The sequence below is a fragment of the Amphiprion ocellaris genome, chromosome 14 (genome assembly GCF_022539595.1).
Source record: "Amphiprion ocellaris isolate individual 3 ecotype Okinawa chromosome 14, ASM2253959v1, whole genome shotgun sequence".
NCBI classification, from domain to species: domain Eukaryota; kingdom Metazoa; phylum Chordata; class Actinopteri; family Pomacentridae; genus Amphiprion; species Amphiprion ocellaris.
The window spans coordinates 24,322,733-24,341,850 of NC_072779.1; the positions used below are offsets into that span (position 1 = coordinate 24,322,733).

The 19,118-nt window shown below is 38.9% G+C and overlaps 1 protein-coding gene across 33 annotated transcripts in view; it reads right to left on the bottom strand.

Moving 5' to 3' along the window:
* Positions 1-19,118, bottom strand: part of dlg2 (discs, large homolog 2 (Drosophila)) — a 186,852-nt gene that overhangs the window by 116,052 nt on the left and 51,682 nt on the right. Inside the window, exon 1 of one of the 33 annotated variants that reach the window (XM_035951109.2) lies at positions 11,688-11,847. The exons of 31 other annotated variants lie outside the window; for them this stretch is intronic. In XM_035951109.2, coding sequence (XP_035807002.1) covers positions 11,688-11,729 — 42 coding nt within the window. In that variant the 5' untranslated portion in view covers positions 11,730-11,847. Of the gene's footprint in view, positions 1-11,687; positions 11,848-19,118 lie in introns of those variants that run through there. One more of the 33 variants, XM_055017141.1, reaches the window with a different exon arrangement.

Below are 19,118 nucleotides of genomic sequence, written 5' to 3' on the forward strand. Positions count from 1 at the left end.
TGGAAAAAATTATGTGAAAACATCTATCAAGTTCATAGGGCCTTGCAAAATCTTTAAGCTTTGCTCCAAATACTTTTTTAGGTCAGAATATCTTAAGTTTCATCCTCTACACAAAATTCCAGAATTCCTCCTAAATTCCAGCAATTGATCTTTTTTGACTGGATAGGATTAAAATTTATACTGAACAACCACATAACCCTAAGAATAATTTGCAACTAAACAGTTGTTGGTAAATTGTTGAACGTTTATGAAGATATTTGTTAAATTTTAGCTCGACACATGGAAATATTTTCCAAGATATATATACAGCGCTGTGAAAAAGCATTGGCCCATCTACAGATATCTTCTACTTTTGCATATTTGTTTCAGATCATCGAACGAATTTTAATATAAGACAAAGATAACCTAGGAAAAAGCAATTTGCAGTTTTTAAAAGATTATTTTATTCATTGAAGGAAAAATGCTGTCCAGCCCTATTTTGGGCTATCAATCTCCCAAATGGTCAATTGATTTGGCAGTTGGGTTCAGCTTCACCAGCCACACTCACAAATGATTACTGCCAAGCTTGTTGAATCTAAACATCACTAAATAGAACCTGTCTTGCATTGTGAAGAAGCTAAAGGGTCTCAAAAAGCAGCACTTGATGCCACGTTCTAAAGAGAATCAGGAAGAGATGTGAAACACAGTTATTGATTGTATCAGTCTGGAAAGGGTTACAAAGCCATTGCTAAGACTCTGGGACTCCAGAGAACCACAGTGAGAGATATTATCCACAAAATGAGAAATCATGGAACAGTGATGAACATTCCCAGGAGTGGCCCAACTACCAGCATTTCTCCAAGAGCGTCGCCCCCAGATGAACATCAAAAGAACAGCAGTTCTCTGGCCTCACTTGCTTCAATTAAAGTCTGTCTTCTTGATTCCACAATAAGGAAGACACTGGGCAAAAATGGCATCCATGGGAGAGCTGCAAAGTGTAAACCACTACTGATCAAGAAGCACATAAAGGTTTGTCTGGCATTTGCAAAAAAAATATCTGAATGAGCCCCAAGACTTTTTGGATACCATCCTGTGGACGGATGAGTCAAAGGTGGAATTTTTTTGGAAGACATGGGTCCGTTACATCTGGAGTGAAGCTAATACTGCATTCCATAAGAAGAACATGACACCAGCAGTGAAACATGGTGGTGGTAGAGGCTGCTTTGCTTCCACAGGACCTGGATGACTTGTCATAATTGATGGAATCATGAATTCTGCGCTCTATCAGAAAATCCTCCTGGAGAATAATCACCATCAGTTCATGACCTCACTCAACACAAATGGGTTCTGCAGCATGACAATGACCCAAAGCATACAAACAAGTCCACCGCTGAGTGGCTCAAAAAGAACAAAATGAAGGTTTTGGAGTGGCAAAGTTCTCCAGTACCTGCCACACAACGGATGTCATCTTCAGCTGACATTTAGACATTGACACAATTTTCAACATTTTATCTCAGTACACCACCACAATTCTGGTCTTTTAAAAAGGTGGAGGGCATATATAAAATGTGTTTTAATTCTTATACCGTTCAACTGATTAGGATGTAAATACCCTCAAATTAAAGCAGAGGGATACAGAGGAACATTTCCAGCAACCATCACTCTTGTGTTCTAATGGTACATTGTGTCAGCTAATCATGCTGAAAGGCTAATTGATGATTAGAAATCCATTGTGCAATTATGTTAGATGGTTAAGTTGCTTTCAGGTTTGTATTCTTTTCAACTTGAAAATACCTGTGAACACCAGATCTTTCTTGGTTTCTGGTAAGACTGGAAAAGGAGGAGAGGAAGGAGGGCCTGAAAGATCGGACTGTGAGACATCACAAAGATGGAGGAGACGGGAAGATTGGGAAGTGGAAACACAGTTGCAGCAGAAATCAGGAGTTTTAGAATGAGCCATAGCACCACTAGTCAGAGCTACAGTGGCCGTCCTCCTAATACGTTGCCATGGGCTTTAGACTACTTGCTCAATTCTGATTTAAAAATCAGACGTACAAGTACTTCATACTTGGAACAGCGGTTATCAGCGTAAATCAGTGTTTATGTTTCAGCTCAGACAGTGTGAAGCTCCTTGCATAACATCAGCTTCTATGGACAGTGTCTCAAAAAAGAACTCTTGCATGGGTAAGTACAACACAAGATTTAATTTGCTAAAGAATTTAACATTGATTTTAAAATTCAAAAAGTAGTCCTTAAAAGTACTTAATTTTGTCTACAGAGCTCTTGGTATTTTATCTTGTACTTGCATAGCATTTTTAATTAATTGTAGAATTAATAAATACTGTAACATCACAAATCACAAATAGATACAATATTTTATGAATGTGTGTGCATATATACAGAAAGTTCTAATTAACTCTAGTGTGACTTGGATGTTGTGACAGTTTGGGTATTGTTTATGTCAGTGTATTGCTTAGCACTCATCGGGTGTGCATAAGCTCCGGTACTCATCAATCAGTTGTCAGGAAAGAAAACAAAACATCTGTAACCTTGCTATAAACAAGATAATATTAGTTTGTCACTTCAGGATGGGCAAGTGATGCATTAACCTCCAGTATCCCAATAATCCAAAACATGAGTATGTTAAACCTATTCCAGACAATGTTTGCAAGGCCCAATGCAGTTTGTGCTGAAAATCTTTGAAACTGGGGATGATGGGATTCATTCACGTTGCATGTGGTATTGCCCACCAGCAGCAGGCCTTCATAGCATGGTTCAGAGCACAGCGACTAGAAAACTGGCAATGCAACTACTGCTAGCAATTCCAAAGAAACTGCATGATCTGCAAAACATACTGTGGTGTTCATGAAAGTTCTCGAGCAGAGGTAGTTTGAATTCAGAAAACTATTACAGACTACCCATTAATACAGCTTAAATGATAAAACAAGGTTTCCCCCCTCTGACATTGTGGCTACCTTAGACGGTGTTTTATTAAATTCTAGTATTTGGTAAATAATTCTTCTCTACAGCTAAAAAATAACACTGACTTTCCATTATATCCTTCATACTTTGCCAGAATGGCCGTGTAGTTGGCATCAAATTTCAGTCTCAGTAAAAAGACAGTGGTAAGTTCCCTTGAAGAACCCTGGGGGTACCCAGTGTTAAGCTAATTGTTGTATGTGACACCTTAAAATTGAAAATTCATATAATCTAAAACTCTAAAGCTGTAGTGGTATTAGGGAACAAAAACAAATTAGTATATTTGAGAAGCTGTACCCATGACATACAATGGCTAAACATCAAAAATGTCCAAACTGTTACACTATCTAACGTAGCTTAATTTTCAATAAGTTAAAGAACTGATTGTGCCAGCATGACAGTCTTCCTTCTAGCATCGGCTATTTTACTGTCTGTGTTCCGCAGACAACCATTTTTTGCTTTTCAATGAGCATTATCACAAGTAAAGCAGACAAAGCACACAAAAGATTTACATAAATAAATGATTCCATTACTGTATAGCTGAAACTCACTGTGGTAAGATGTCAGTGAGAGTGAGAGCAGGAACTACAGCAGGGAGGGAGACTGGTAAGACTCCACTGCAGTTTTCTGCTACAGAATTCAAGTTCCTTACCACCCCAGACTGCAGGCTGTGCTGGCAGCTAATGTACACAAACATGCCAATGCACACACGTGTCTGCCCACATACAGCTAGAGTTTCTCCCTTTCATTCACATATCACTTGTAAATACTAGACTGTGAATGCCCTAAAGCCTTCTTTCCTTACCTCCATGCTCTTCTCCTTCTCCTCCTGCATGCCTGTGAATGAAGCTGTGTGTTTGACTATGCCTGTCTGTATGCGTGTGTGTGTGTGTGTGCGCGTGCATGTACACGCAAGTGTCTGGAGATTCAATCTGCTATCTATCTAGCTGGGGACTGCTCTCTTCAAACTACTGCCTGGTCGTTGGCAGCACTAGCTGCTCACTGGGCACGTGTGTGTGTTTGTGTGCAAAAGCTGTCAGTGTTCTGGGACAGCAATGAACTGCTTCCCCATCGCTGCATCGACAACTGCGGCAAACAAGTTCCCTCCCACATCCCACCCTGCTGCTGGGACTTCAGCCAAGAGGGAACCACACGCTGGACAGAATATGCTGAAGCACGGACACTTAAGCGGGTGGCGCACAGTCACAGCACAAAAAAGTTTGAATACAACTAGAAAAATGATTATATGATCATTTAAACTAGTGGTTGTGGGTGTAAGCTGGGTAGGTTCTGTGTTCTTACGAGAGCCAAGCCTCTAGACGTAGCGTTTTTGATTCCAACTACAGGAGAAATAGCTTGTAAAAATCAAGGTAAATCTATTACAGCTGCTTATTTGTCTCCTTAAAGGTATTCATCTCAAAAGAAGCATAACCTAATGCCTTATTCACAGTGTAGATGGATGACAGCAAACTAGATATCCACTGTTTTCCACAAGAGAATGGTAAACTGTAAAAACCGATATAAATCTCATCTGTTGTATTTTCAAAAGAAACTTGTCAATGAAATGACAACGACTTTCTTAACTTCAGCCTCTTAATGTCTGTGTAGATTCTCAGTCATTTCTGCCATAATAAACCTCAACGAAGAGGGCATTTGGCCTTCTTTGTTGGTTCTTGAAGACTATTCACCTCTCATTCTTATTTCTAGCTAACTGGGGTGGGTTCCTCTGTTTTTTTCCTACCCCCAAAATCGCATGACTTGCACCCTGTTAACAACCCAAGACTCAAAAGACTCAAGGTGTAAATGGCTGTGATGTAGGAAATGAAAACTAGACCTTCATTAAGTCAGTAAAGAGATATGCAAAAATAAAATAAAACTAATTTGGTGGCATCACTGTCTTATTTTTAAGACAAGACGGCAGCATGGTCACCAGAAGCTCCACCAAAATATCTTACTGCAGAACTACATTTGGACAGACAGCCTTTTCAATCAAAGGCTGTCATATCTGCAATGCATTACCAAACAAAATGAATATGTTAGCAGATTTAAAAACAGTTTTAGCAAAAGTTAAGTAGTGGATGGAAAAAAAACAAGAATGTACCTACCTATGACATCTATAAGGTCCAACTGACTGTGGATTGTGTCATTGTGCGTGCGTGCATGTGTGCGTTTGGTGGGGTTATAAGTTTATAATGTTGTCTGTGGAGGAGGATACAGCTGGTCGGGACAAGGGAACCAATCGGAGGGCAGAAATGTAGGATGGGCATGAACACTGACCAGTTGCAGTGCCTTTTTTGGCTGCCTGTAGAGCCAGTCAGGTCTTTCTTTCTCTTGATTCTCAAAGGAATAAAACCAGCCATTCATTCAGAATTCCAGTTAGGAAAATCAGGATATCATGCTTGGAAGATGGGGATGCTATTCCAAACACTGTGGGGTTGGAACGGATCAGCTTACACCGTGGAAAAGGACACGACTTGCGGGGCGCAAAGGAGAAATAGTCTGTATTTTATTGGTGTTGTTGGTCCTCTGTCTACTTTTTCTGAAAAGCCCAACCAGGGACAGGAGTTGAAAATTAGCTTAATGCTATACACTCTATATGCAATACATCAGATGTTTTCTGTTAATTGCATGGTTTCTGATCAAATAAATAAATATATAAATAAGAAGAACAGGCAGAACAGCATCGTATGTAGCTGGTTTATCTGACAAAGCTCAAAGGAAACTTTGAAAATAACACATGAAATAAAGAAGTAAGCTCTTTTAAGGGAACAATTCATGATATGTGGACAGCGCCCTGGTCAGAAAGAATAAAGCGTGATGTCATCCACAGCAACCAGGTCATCCCTACCCTCAGTATTGGTAATGTAGACATTTGTGTTTATCAGATTTTCTTAGGGGTATAACCTCTTAACGTCTCATGAGTGACTGTGATTGACTACAGCTGCTGACTTCTCTAAGCCACTTTAAATAGGGTCCATTTGATACACTGATTAGACTCAGCTACAACAATCTAAAGCACAGATCTAAAAACGGCAATTACTGACTTGAAAAAGTCTGCAAAGCCACTTGGAGCCATGTCAAGGCAGCTACAGATCCCAAATCATCTGTGCAAACAACTGTAAGTATAAAGTACATGTTACGATCAAGAAGAAAACACAAACTATCACCTGCTGCTGAGAGACAATTGGGATGGTCAAGAGTCAACCAAGAACCACCAAAAAACAGGTTCGCAGTAAATGAGAAATGGCTGGAACAGATGTCAGCATCCACAGTCCAGTGTGTTTTACATCACCATGGGCTGAGAGGCTGCTGTGCAAGAAGGAAACTCTTCTTTTAGAAACAGCTGAAGTTTGACAATGAAAACACCCTCTAGAGGAAAGTTCTGTAGTCAGATGAAACAAAAAATTGCACCACTTGGCCACAATGACCAAAATATGTTTGGAGGTGGGAAGGTGAGGCCTTTAACCCCAAGAGCACTGTACCTACCATCAGACATGGTAGTGGTACTATTATGCTCTGGAGCCTTTTTGGTGTCAGTGGTATATTTTTTAACTCAGCAAATGTTGTCATTTTTCCAGAAAACCTATTTAAAAATCTATAAATGGAAAAAAAATGCATGTTTGTTTGACAAAGACTCTTAAATTCAGAGGTAGAGGGGTCATCGGAAACTTAGGACTCAGGAGTTAGGATGACATACAGTGCTGCAAAAAAGTACTTCTGTATTACCTTTTATTTCCTATTTTGTATATCTTTTTTTGCATATTTTTCACATTCAAGTGTTTCAGATTGTCAAATTAATATTTATATATTTTTTTAATATTAGAGATAGCTCACAAAACACAAAATGTAGCTTTTAAATGATGATTTACTGAAAACCTGCATCACCCTGTGAAAAAGTAATTACTCCCCCTAATAACTGGTTTCGCCACCCTGAGCAGCAACAACTGCAGTTACATGTTTGTGATAGCTTGTGATCAGTCTTTTACATCGCCATGAAGGAGTACTGGCCCACTCTTCTCTGCACAGTAGTTTTAATTTGGCTACATTAGATGGTTCTTGAACATGAACCGTACTTTTAAAGTTTTGCCATAGCATCTTAATCAGATTCAAGTCCAGACTTAGCCACTCCAAAAACTTCATTTTGTTCTTTTTGAGCAGCTCAGAAGTGGATTTGCTTGTGTGCTTTGGGCCATTGTCATGTTGCATAACCCATTTGTGTTGAGCTTTAGGTCATGAACTGATGGTGGATATTCTAGCTTTAGCTTTAGCCACTGTGAACGAAGCTTATGTCCTGATTTGTGGTGTTGGCTTTGCTTCTAGTGTAGTTTTTGCAGAACATATCTCTGCTACATTTGAATGTGAGTGTGATTGTTGGTCTTGATGTGCAGCCCTGTCATAAACTGGTGACCTGTCCAAGGTGTCCCCTGCCTTCACCCTAGGTTAGCTGGGATAGACTCCAGCCCCCTTGTGACCCTAACGAGGATTAAGCGGTGTACAGATAATGGATGGATGGATCTCAGCTAAAGACGTGCCTGTCAGCTAGAACCAAGTTTAAGTTAATCCTATTTTAGAAGGATGTTACTGTACAGGCTAAGAAACACAGATGACCTCTTAGTAGCAGTCGTAACCCAGAATTGACAGAAAAATAGGTTCCAACTGCTCTGACACTCACAAATGACATATTGGGGTGTTTTCTGTGCAGCAGAGAAATCTGGCACGTTTCTGAAAGATGGCAGTGCGCATTACAATTTTAGCAGAATCTGCTACCTCATCTTCCAAACATAGCTCAGTCATGGTACTGCTCACTAATTCACTCTGCTAATGCGCTCATCCTTTCTTGTCTGTAAACAGTGGCTTTGACTTGTGACAAGTAGCCAACCAGATAGAGCTGTGGGTGGGACATTGATTGAGATTGCAGAGTGACTTCAGAGTGAGTAGTTGGTTGCATCAGAGCCAAAGCAGCACATTTGATTTACTAAAGTCAAGTATCAAATATCGGCCTTGATAACTGGTCAGGCCATTAATTAATCTGCCCTCAGGCTGTTACTCAGCATGTGGGATTGGCTGTACTTGTGTTCAGTTGCAGCCCAAGTATTTTTCCAATTTAAAGTACACATCCAGCCAAGCACAGAAAAAATGCCCGGATGTGTTGTTGCTCCGGCCACATTATCGAGGATACGAAAGGAGCAGACTTGTTTGGATTTGAGGCAGCCAAGTATCCCAAAATGCATTTCATGCCAACCGCGGCCAAACGCTGAGGAGAAAACTAACAACTGTAGGTAAATCTTTTTTGATATACTAGGATATATACCTCAAATCTGGAGTTGATTTATCAAGATAATGTCTGCTTAAGAATTTGCTTTAACATTTTTAGAGATGTGGGTGTCCTGGTTAGACATGCATTGTAAGTTATTTAAATGACTGGCTGGTTGGTGCTCACAGTACCCTGCTGACAGCAGCCTTATCTCAGCAAGACTTTTTTAAACCTGCCCCTGGCTCTGACATTTCTGTAGTGGATAAACATGAGATATAAACAGTTTTGCATATGTCGAACAGTCAAACATTAGCCTCAGAGTGGAAATCTAATTGTTGTTCCCAGGCAAATCGCTTTGAATAAGGATAAAATTAATGATCATAACTTTATATGGGTATTTAATATTGGACTTGATTGCTGAATTTGTACTTCTGACTGAATTATTTGCTTGTCTTTGCTAGCTGCAGTACAACTTTTTCTGTTTGTTATAATGACTATTACTGTGCATAAAAAATAACATTTAAGCAATTTTTTATTGAGGCACAGCTGAAGGCACAGTCCTCACTGACAGCTGGGAGACTCCACAGGCAGCTGGTGGACCATAAGCAGCCCCTTCATCTCAAGGCTTAATTTGTGGACTTTTTGCCAGTGCAGCGTCTTTGCCAATATCCCGATGCTGGTCCTAGAAACCCTGCATGTTGGTCAGCTCCATAAACTAAGTAAGTTGTTTTTAATCTGTGCATATTTTAATTTTAAAAAGGAACTATAGTCCTGTTAGAATACAAAATGTATTTCTAATAATGTTTATAAATTGTTAAATTTAATATGTACAGTATATTTATTGCATTTTTAGATGTTTGTACAAATATATATATTTCTTCAACTATATTCTGAATATGATATTGTTAAGGCCAGAATTCAATTTTCCTTCAGTTAACTCGATCATCATATCGTGGACATGAGATATTCTGTCAGTGTTGAAGTGCGTACATCATTAATTACTGATGATGGACTGTATGCGGCACAGATGAGGTAGAAGTACTTACATTAATGTGTAGTGATGTTTGTGCACCTGTCAGCCTATAAACCACTGGATGTCTGCGGCAGGTATATATCTGTGATGAAGTAATAAATGTTCTCCCAATACCTTTAGTCAATTTGATGTTTAAAAAATGTAAACTGGGCAGCATTATGATTTCCATCAAATACATTAAAAAATTCACTGAATATTCACTTTGTAATGGCTCACTTTTTTACATTCAAATGCAGCATTCTTATTTTCTCAACATTTTTAAATACTAATGATACTAATTACAAAAATGTTTTAAGTGGCAAAAAAATAAACATTTCTGCGATCATCACTGTCATAGTAAGGCCTCACAAGCTTACAGTATAACTGAGGGTGCATCTGCATGGCATTTCATGTAGTGAAACAGCCTCATTTTTTCTATGCCTGAAATTTACTTTAGTGTTAATTACATTTTGATATTTAATGTCACCTGGAGGACTGGTGCAGAGACAACAGCCTCCTCCTGAACGTCAGCAAGACCAAGGAGATGATTGTGGACAACAGCAAGAAGCAGCAGAGGGCATACCACCCACTCACAATTAGCGGGACAGAGGTGGAGAGCTTTAAGTACCTGGGTGTTAACATCACGCAGGACCTGACGTGGTCCTGTCACATCAACACCCTGGTGAAGAAAGCTCGACAGCGTCTCCACCACCTCAGACGCCTGAGGGACTTTAAACTCCCTCTCAAGGTGCTCAGGAACTTTTACACCTGCACCACTGAGTGTTTTGGCTGGGAATATCACCACTTGGATGGGCAGCAACACTCAGCAGGACTTCTTGGTCCTGAGGAGGGCGGTCTGCTGGGCTGAGTGCCCCATCAGAACTGCCCAAAACTCCCCAACCTGCAGGACATGTGCAACAAACGCTGCAGGTTAAAGGCCAGGAAGATTGTGAGTAAGCCCACCCACCCCAGCCACAGACTGTTCTCTCTGCTGCCATCGGAGCGGCATTACCACTGCCTGAAGGCAAACACAGAGAGGATGAGGAGGAGCTTCTTCCCACAGCCTATCTGCCGCTGAGATATATATATATATATATACACACACACACACACACACACACACACACACACACACACACACACACACACACACACACACACACACACACACATACATATAGATATATATACACGTATTTACAGTTTTTTATTCTTATTTATATTTGTTTTTGTGTGTTTCTATTCTTTATTATTGTTCTTATTGTTTTGGTTTTTAACAGGTGCATAATGCATTTCACTGTGCATTATACTATGCATAATTGTGTTTGTAATAAAAAAAGATCTTGAATCTTGACTCTTCAGTTGAGCTCAGAGCTAATAACCACAAGAGAGACTAACTTTGACAGGTCGTCTTGTCAACTCTTAACTGTGACAGACTGGTTTCTGGTGCTACATGCCTTACTACTGGAGTGAGCTACAACACTGCCTAAAGTCAATTATGGGACATTTATTTCCCTGAGACCTTGATCGCATGAGATTTCCTGAATAAATATTGATTAGCTTATTAGCATTTGCTTTGAAGCAATGAATGCTGAGATTGTGCTTTCTTGTAGAAGATATTGTATTGTGCAACCAATTAATGCCTAATTTCAGTAGCAGTAGTAGTAATAATAATAATGATAATCATAATAATAATTATCATAATAATAATCATAAATTACTATTAATATAGTATTATTACTATGTTATTAAGTCTCAAAGTACTACAAACTAAAAACAAAGATCATTTAAATGAGGCTTAAAAATAATTAACTAATAAAAGGTGCAATTTTTTAGATACTGGGTGTCACAATTATCATAAGTTACAAGCAATAATTATCAAAAAGAAAACAATAAAGGCTTGAAATATTTCACTTTACGGGTCATGAATATATAATGTAGGATATGGAAGGTACATTTTTGACTTCAATTACAAAATAAAATACTATTTTACAATTTTCTAATTTCTTGAGCTGCACCTGGACACTAACTGCTGTTAGCCTGGCAGTTAAATCCTAAAAGCTTATATTGAGCCTACTTAACAGGCGGCACTAACTCCGATATCAGCCAAGGTTGAAGATGGAGGTGATTACAGGGCACAACTTTGTGCTGGTAAGTAGTAAGTACAACTGTTGTAACCTAAATAAAAATGGTCAAAAACATCAACGCTGCAAAAAGCAGAAAGTGATTGGTTATTATATAATCTCTGCTCAAATGCAATTATACACACAGCCTTCCAGTTTAAAAAAAAAAAAAAGCATGTATCACAAGAGAGCAAAAGGCAAAGAAAAAAAACGCCTGTGAAACAAGTTTGTTACCATTTGTTCTCTGGGTTCTGTGCAGAATCACATTTACATCTTCCTAAAACAACGACCCCCTTCACACAAGCACACACACATACAAACACCTCGGGAAGTCACTTACCCGCATGTCTGATCTCAGAGCACAATAGCATGCGAAAAACATGGCAATGTTGTAGTAACATGAAGGAAGCAAAGGAAGACTGCTAAGACTTTCTTCAAAGATGACACAGAAAAAGCAATGGAAGGAGCTGTGGTGTGAGATGAGACAAAAGTAGCAGCATCCCTGAGTGAGAGAAATACTCCTCTAACTGTGTCACAGTGAAGCAGCTAGACCCCCTTTTCTGTGGGGAATTTTAAAAGACCAATAAAAACAGCTTTCACTTGACGTAGGGTTCCATCTCAGCTTATAGGCAAGCAGGCGGGACTCAGCTATCAAGAGGGAGGAGTGATAACGTGTATCTCACATAAAGGGGAGAAAACAAACTGAGGACGGTCTAATGTCTGAATGTGATCAACATGTGCAGGAAACGCTGGAAGGCTGGCTGCAGAGAAAAAGACAAACTTGTATTGTGAGTACGTAAAGAAGAAGGAATTTGTGACATCCTGTATGCTGTAAACAGTGCATCTTTTAGTGTGCATTATATGCCTAAATATACACGAGTATTGTGCATTACAGAGCGCTATTGTTTGCAGCATGTTGCACACCATCTTTGATCATTTTTGTGTCGTCTCTCCCTTACTCACACACATGCACACACACAGCGTTACATAACAAGAAATGCCTGACACTGCCACTACTGTGCTCTGAAAAAAGACACTAGCAGAAGAGTAACACCTTTCTATTACACCACTGCAAGTTTCAACAAAGGGACATCGCTCCTTTAGAAAACTATACAAAAAAAGGCAAAACCGGCTAAGCTTTAAAAATTACAACACAGCATGGAAGGAAAAAAGTATGAAGATAAAACATGAAAAGCACTCAGAGAGCGCAGTGCTCCACCAAGTCATTGTATGATTTCTGAAGTATAAGTCCCGATAAGTCCACAGCCGACGATTTGTAGTAGGATTGCAATCATGTGGCAGGCAGTTGACGTAGTGTTCACTTGTCATAGTTACGGTGACGCCTGGCCGCTAACTTGCAATGCTACAGAAATCTTTACTAATTCAGTGGATCCAGACTGTAAGTTGCATCACTGCCAAAATCTAATCACTTAGTCCTTGTGTCATTTCTGACCTTCCCTGAAACTTTCGTCCAAATTCGTTTGCCGGTTTTTAAGTAATGTTGCGAATGGACAGACAAACATACGCTGATCATCACATAAATCCGCCGCATTCCTTGGCAGAGTAATAAAGAGATATAGAGATGATCACTGAGATATTTTGTTTCTGTACATATTCTCTATTTCATAAAAATACTTAAAATGAGACTGATTCATGTAAGAGCTACTTCTAATCACATCACAGTGTATATAGCAACAGCATTATTAGCAAGATTTTTAATGCAGTCTTACAGTGAGGGCAACCAGCCTCACCTGAAATAAAGAGTGCCTTTACAAACATCAAGAAAAACCTGTAACATTTTGATCAGAAAATTACACCACACTGAAAAGATTTCATGTGGGAGTTTCTTAATCTGTCATCAATAACTCAGTGCATGTCAAAATGTCAAGAAAAAAGAAATTGTGAATAATACCAAGAAAAGATAGCTTAGAAAAGCAATTCAATAAGTGACAGTCCTACAATGACAGGTGACAGTGAGACTCCAGCCAGGCTACAGGCTGGTAGTGCCAGAAGAAAAGCCAAGCTATCACCAAAGTCTTTAGAGTTTATTGCCCAAAAACCATTAATGTGTGCTCCAATCAATCAAGCAGATTTAACTGGATAAATGAACATTTTCACCAACCACAAGTCAGGGGATCTCTAAAGTTTTTAGGATTTGTCCTCTGGATACCATGATATTTCCATGAATGAAGTGAGCTGACTGGCATTGCCAACCTTACGCTACTAGTGTGGCTAAAAAATCACTGGGAAGACCAATAGACCGAGACTAGTCTGATATGTTGGACACACACTTGACTCAAAATCTCATTGAAAGTAGTTTCAATTGAAAATTAACCAGCCTCACTGGTTTTATTAATTGCTGACACATGCTGCCTTCTCTAGCTAATGTTCAGTAGAAAACCCTGGTCATGGTTGCAGTCACTTATGGACTTATTAACACAGACAAGTTAAACTTAATTCAAACTAGCTGTTTTAGAATTTGTCACCAAGCGACAGTAAATAGCTTGTCAGGTCAGCGCGCCTGTGTCTACATATTAAATTACTACCTTTCATAAACAATAAACTGTGCAACAAACAATTAACAAGTAAAGCAATGGACATAAATGGATGAAGATCACAGTCTAGCTTTGTATACCAGCAGGTGATAGGTGAAACATTAACTTAGGGCGTCGCACAAGATCAGTCTTTCAATGACTCAGGACTTTTTTTATATGATTGTGCTCCTTACACTGAAGTGGAGACAGTTTCAGTGATAAAAACACATCAGTGCACCTCAACATTATATTGCTACTCATTAGTTAAAGTTGTAGGTTTTACACTTTTACAAATACCATAGTGTTTAAAAATGCATGCGTTTGCCACTGTAATGTACACCAGCAGCATGCATCACAGTGGGAAGATGCACTAGTTGGCAAACTGAATATAAGGGGAGGTATTAAAGATGTTGTAGAGAATATATTTTTGGTGGCAGCCTTCCTGTTACCGTGGTAACTGTCCATCGATTCAGCAGTATGAGTGAACAGAGAACTAAACGGATCTTCCACCCCCTACTTTACTTATTTATTTATTTCTTCCTCTGTGAGTGTGAGGTTGAGCTGGGGGAAGAAGGAAAAGAAAGTGGGGGCTTGTATGAAGAGTGGAAGAAAAAAGGCAGCGGAGGAAATCTGGGGGTGGCTGAGTTAGAACGAAGATGAAACTGTACAAAAAAAGCTGAACTTGGCATCTTGAACACAGCCACTGACATGGCAATGCCAGCACCTTAAAGGGAACATAAACTCCCCTCCAAAAGTATTGGAACAGTGTGGTCAATTCCTTTGTTTTTGCTGTAGACTGAAAACATTTGGGTTTGACATCAAATGAAAAATATGACACAAGAGATCAACATTTCGGCTGTTATTTCCAGGTATTTACAACTGGATCTGATACACAACTTAGAAGATAGTACCTTTTGTTTGAACCCACTCATTTTTCATGTGAGCAAAAGTACTGAGCCATGTGACTGACAGGTGTGTGGTGTTGCCCTGGTGTGTCCTATTACATGGATTATTCAAACAATAAATAGCATTCAATGTCTATGTTCAATTTCAGATTTGGGTTTTGCCTGTGCAGACTGAATCTATAGTTAGAGGCGGAGGGCAGGAGTGAAGACATCACAATCTACTGTTTGCAGTAGACCTCATGAACAAAATTACAGAAGCTACAGCGGAAGATGCAAACCACTCATTAACAAGAAGAACAGGAAGGCCCAGCTGGAATTTGCCAAAAAAGTACAGAGATGAGCCTCAAAAATTCTGGGACAAGTTTTATGGACTGATGAGACAAAGATGAACCTTAACCAAAATGATGGAAAGGCTAAAGTTTGGAGAAAGAAAGGATCTGCTCATGATCCCAAACATACACGCTCATCTGTGAAACACGGTGGGGGTAATGTCATGGCTTGGGCTTGAATGGCTTCTTCTGGGATGGACTCATTAATCTTCATTGATGATATAGCACATGATGGCAGCAGCAAAATGAACCTAGAAGTCTACAGAAACATTTTGTCTGCCAATTTAAAGAAAGATGCAACCAAACTGATTGGGAGATCCTCCATCGTGCAGCAAGATAACGACCCAAAACACACTGTCGAAACACCAAAGGGATCCATCAGGGGCAAGAAGTGGAAGGTTTTAGACTGGTCAAGTTAATCTCCAGACTTGAACCCTATAGAACTGCATTTTTCCTGCTAAAGAGGAGGCTAAAAGGAGAAATCTCCAAAACAACCGACAACTGAAAGAATCTGCGGTGAAAGCCTGGAAAAGCATCACAAAAGAAGAATGCAAAAGTTTGGAGATGTCAGTGGGTCACAGGTTTGATGCAGTTACAGCAACTAAACATTAAGTGTTAGTCACTGCAATCTATTTTAAATCTATCTGTTCCAATAGTTTTGTTCTAAAATGTGTTGTTCTGTTACAAATATTGCTATCTTCTATGCTCTGTATCAGATCCAGATGTAAATACCAAGAAATAAAAGCTGACATCTTTTGATGTCAAACCCAAATGTTTTCAGTCTACAGCAAAAACAAAGGAATTGGTGTCACTGGTCCAATACTTTCCAATACCCTGTACAGATTGACAATGCAATGAGTCGATATACTTTCCCAGCTCCAGGCTAATGTCAGCAGCAGGACTGACAAATGTGTGTCCATTCATTCATTATTTATAAATTGCTTAATCCTATGTAAGGTTGCGGGGGGCTGGAGTCTATCCCAGCTGACTTAGGGTGAAGGCAGAGGACACCCTGGACAGGACACCAGTTTAACGCAGGGCTACTTATAGAGACAAACAATCACACTCCACCTACGGACAATTTAGAATCGCCAATTAACCTCAGCATGTTTTTGTACTGTGGGAGGACATGCAATTGAGTAAAATGGGATTAGAAATGTGTGGGTTCCATGTCCTTTTTCAGTTACTTCCTGTTTTATTTTCAAATTCCCTCTTCTTCCTTGTGCCTTTGGTTTGTTTCTGTTTTTTGCTATTTTTTCTTTATTTTGTGCATTTTTTAGATTTACTCTGATTGGATTACCTTCTTTATGTACAACTGTGAGTACTTGGTATATTATGCAACCAGTGTGAAGAACAGCAACACCAACAATAATACATAACATCTTGGACTTCGAGCACAGTTCTCTTAAGCCCATGTCAACCACCACATCTTCTCAGAACATGCTGGGGAACTCCACCCACCTAGCCCCAGGAAGCCACATACACCGTGAGGGTCTATGTGGCTTCCTGGGGCTTCCAAGGTGGTTAGCTGTCCCCATCAGCCCTTGTGTCCATGATAAAGTCTCTGAGATGTTGGGGAAGCCAGTGCTTGTGAGAGCTGAGTTTAAAGCCTATGATTATGATGGCTGCAGATGGTTCAGTTTGTAGCAAATAAAGAAAAGAGTAGGACAACACAGCTGTTGCTGAAAATGTTACTATGCAAGGCAGAATTCCCACAATTATTCACCACCATTGCTCGTCACTAACTCTGGGTCTTTCCCGTAGTTAATGTTTGGTTCTCTCCACAGGTGTCTCTGGGTCTGGAAGTAAATGTCTCTGATCTTTAGCCACTGGCCTCATCGCTCTTCAACATGTTCATTGTTCTTATATGTTTTATTTTGATGTGGTCCATCTCCTAACATCTGGACAGCAAGTACTCACAAATTAAAACTAAAAATGCATAATTGTTTTATATCAAATGCTATGCACTACCATACAAATATTATATAATATAGACATATTTACAGGCTTTACTGCACTTACGTAGTATCTGTGTCTACAGAAGCATTCAAGTTTATCTGAGAGGGATTTCCTTTCTTGCACTCCATGCAACTGTTCTCAACTTGTCAAACTGATTTATCCTCATTTTTTGGTAATCTTTAGGTAACACGTGTCTGACAATAATGGTAGATTCACATAGAAATACTGTGGTAAACTTTGTTAATATTCATATAAAATTAGTATTACTAAAATTAGTATTAGTAAAAAAGTATTTTAAATGCATTTTTAAATATTGGTGTATGAATTATCTTTATTGATTGCTATGTAATATTCTTTGGTTGTATATTTGCATTATTAAAATAAATGTTTTCTTACTGCTTGTGTCTGTCTTTATGTTATTCCATAATCCATCCATTATCTACACATGGCTTCATCCTCATTAGGGTCATTGGAGGCTGGAGTCTATCCCAGCTGATCGAGGGTGAAGGCAGGGGACACCCTGGACAGGACACCAGTCTATGACAGGGCTACATATAGAAGGCTTTAATCTGACTTAATCACACTCACTTTCACACCTATGGACAATTTAGAATGACCAATTAACCTCAGCATGTTTTTGGACTGCGGGAGAAAGCCGGAGTACCCGGAGAAAACCCTCGCATGCACAAGCAGAACATGCAAACTCTGTGTAGAAAGATCCCAGGTCCATTTTCAATAATAATATTTATACTGAATATTTTTATGTAGTATAGAAATAAATTAATACATTTATAGGTGACGAGAGTATTATACTTTGAACTGTGGGTTTTTATAGTGAAGGTATCATTTTACAAATTACAGTTACCTTTTGTTACTATAAAAGTGGATATTAGTTAAAACACTGTATCTGAATTACAGTAATGTTACTGGCAACACTGCTGTTTGTATGTATTGTAAAACCTCACTGAAATGTCTGACAGTTTAAGTCCAAAGAAGAATTAGTGGTGAGAAATAAAATTAGAAACAAATATAAAGAAAATTTAATTGAATTGACATTATTATGAAGTAATCATGCTGTACTAGTGTTTGGTACCTTTTTTTTTTAAACATCACAAGACACAAAATCATAATTCAGAGATACCAACTCATAATTAGGGCTTTCAGAATTATGACAGCACTATGACATGACTATGTGACATCATTGACAAGAGAGAGGTTAGGACTAAAACTTAATTAAGCCATTTAAGCCATGTTATTTAAAGTTATTTAAATAAATTCAAACATACTTATGTATTATATATTCTAGAAATTTACAGATTACTTTTTTACTTTTACTAAACTCAATCAAGTATTATGTAATTAAATTAAGTAGAATCAATTCCAGGCTAAGAGTGTGCATTTCAAAATGCATCTGAAGTGGATCTGATGCTAGGATATTACTTCGCTAAGGAGGCGGAGCCTCGGTAGAGTTCTGTGACGATCAGCATTGATTTGTCTGTTAGCAACATTACTCAAAAACAGACCAACGGGTCTATGTTAACACATTCTATAGGGCCGTGATTTCAGCCATCGAAAATGATACAACTGAGCAGCCTTGGCAAAGTACTGCACTCTCTGAGTGCTTTTCTTGTTTTGACACGTGCTTGTCTCGACCACAATGGAGCAAGATATTTTTTCTGTTGCTGAACTTTGAATGCAAGTTAAACAGAAGGTACTTTGGAACACCTGACATGCATTTATTCTGCAAGTAAAAGGCTGCATGTAAGCATATACTGATATTGCAGCCTAATTTCTATAATAAATATCCAGAAGCATTTCAGTACAGTACAATTTTACACCTGCTTCTCTCTTAAGATATATTTCAAACATTTTCTGCTGCAGTGGTCACTCAGCAATGTGAAATCCACTGCTGCAGCTTTTTCTACGAATTTCCATTCCTTTTTTCTCATATGCTGTACAATTAAAAGCAAAATCTTAAAACACATATTGCATAGGCCCAAAATGATTATTTTCAGTGGTGGCACCTTTGTTCCATACTGACACC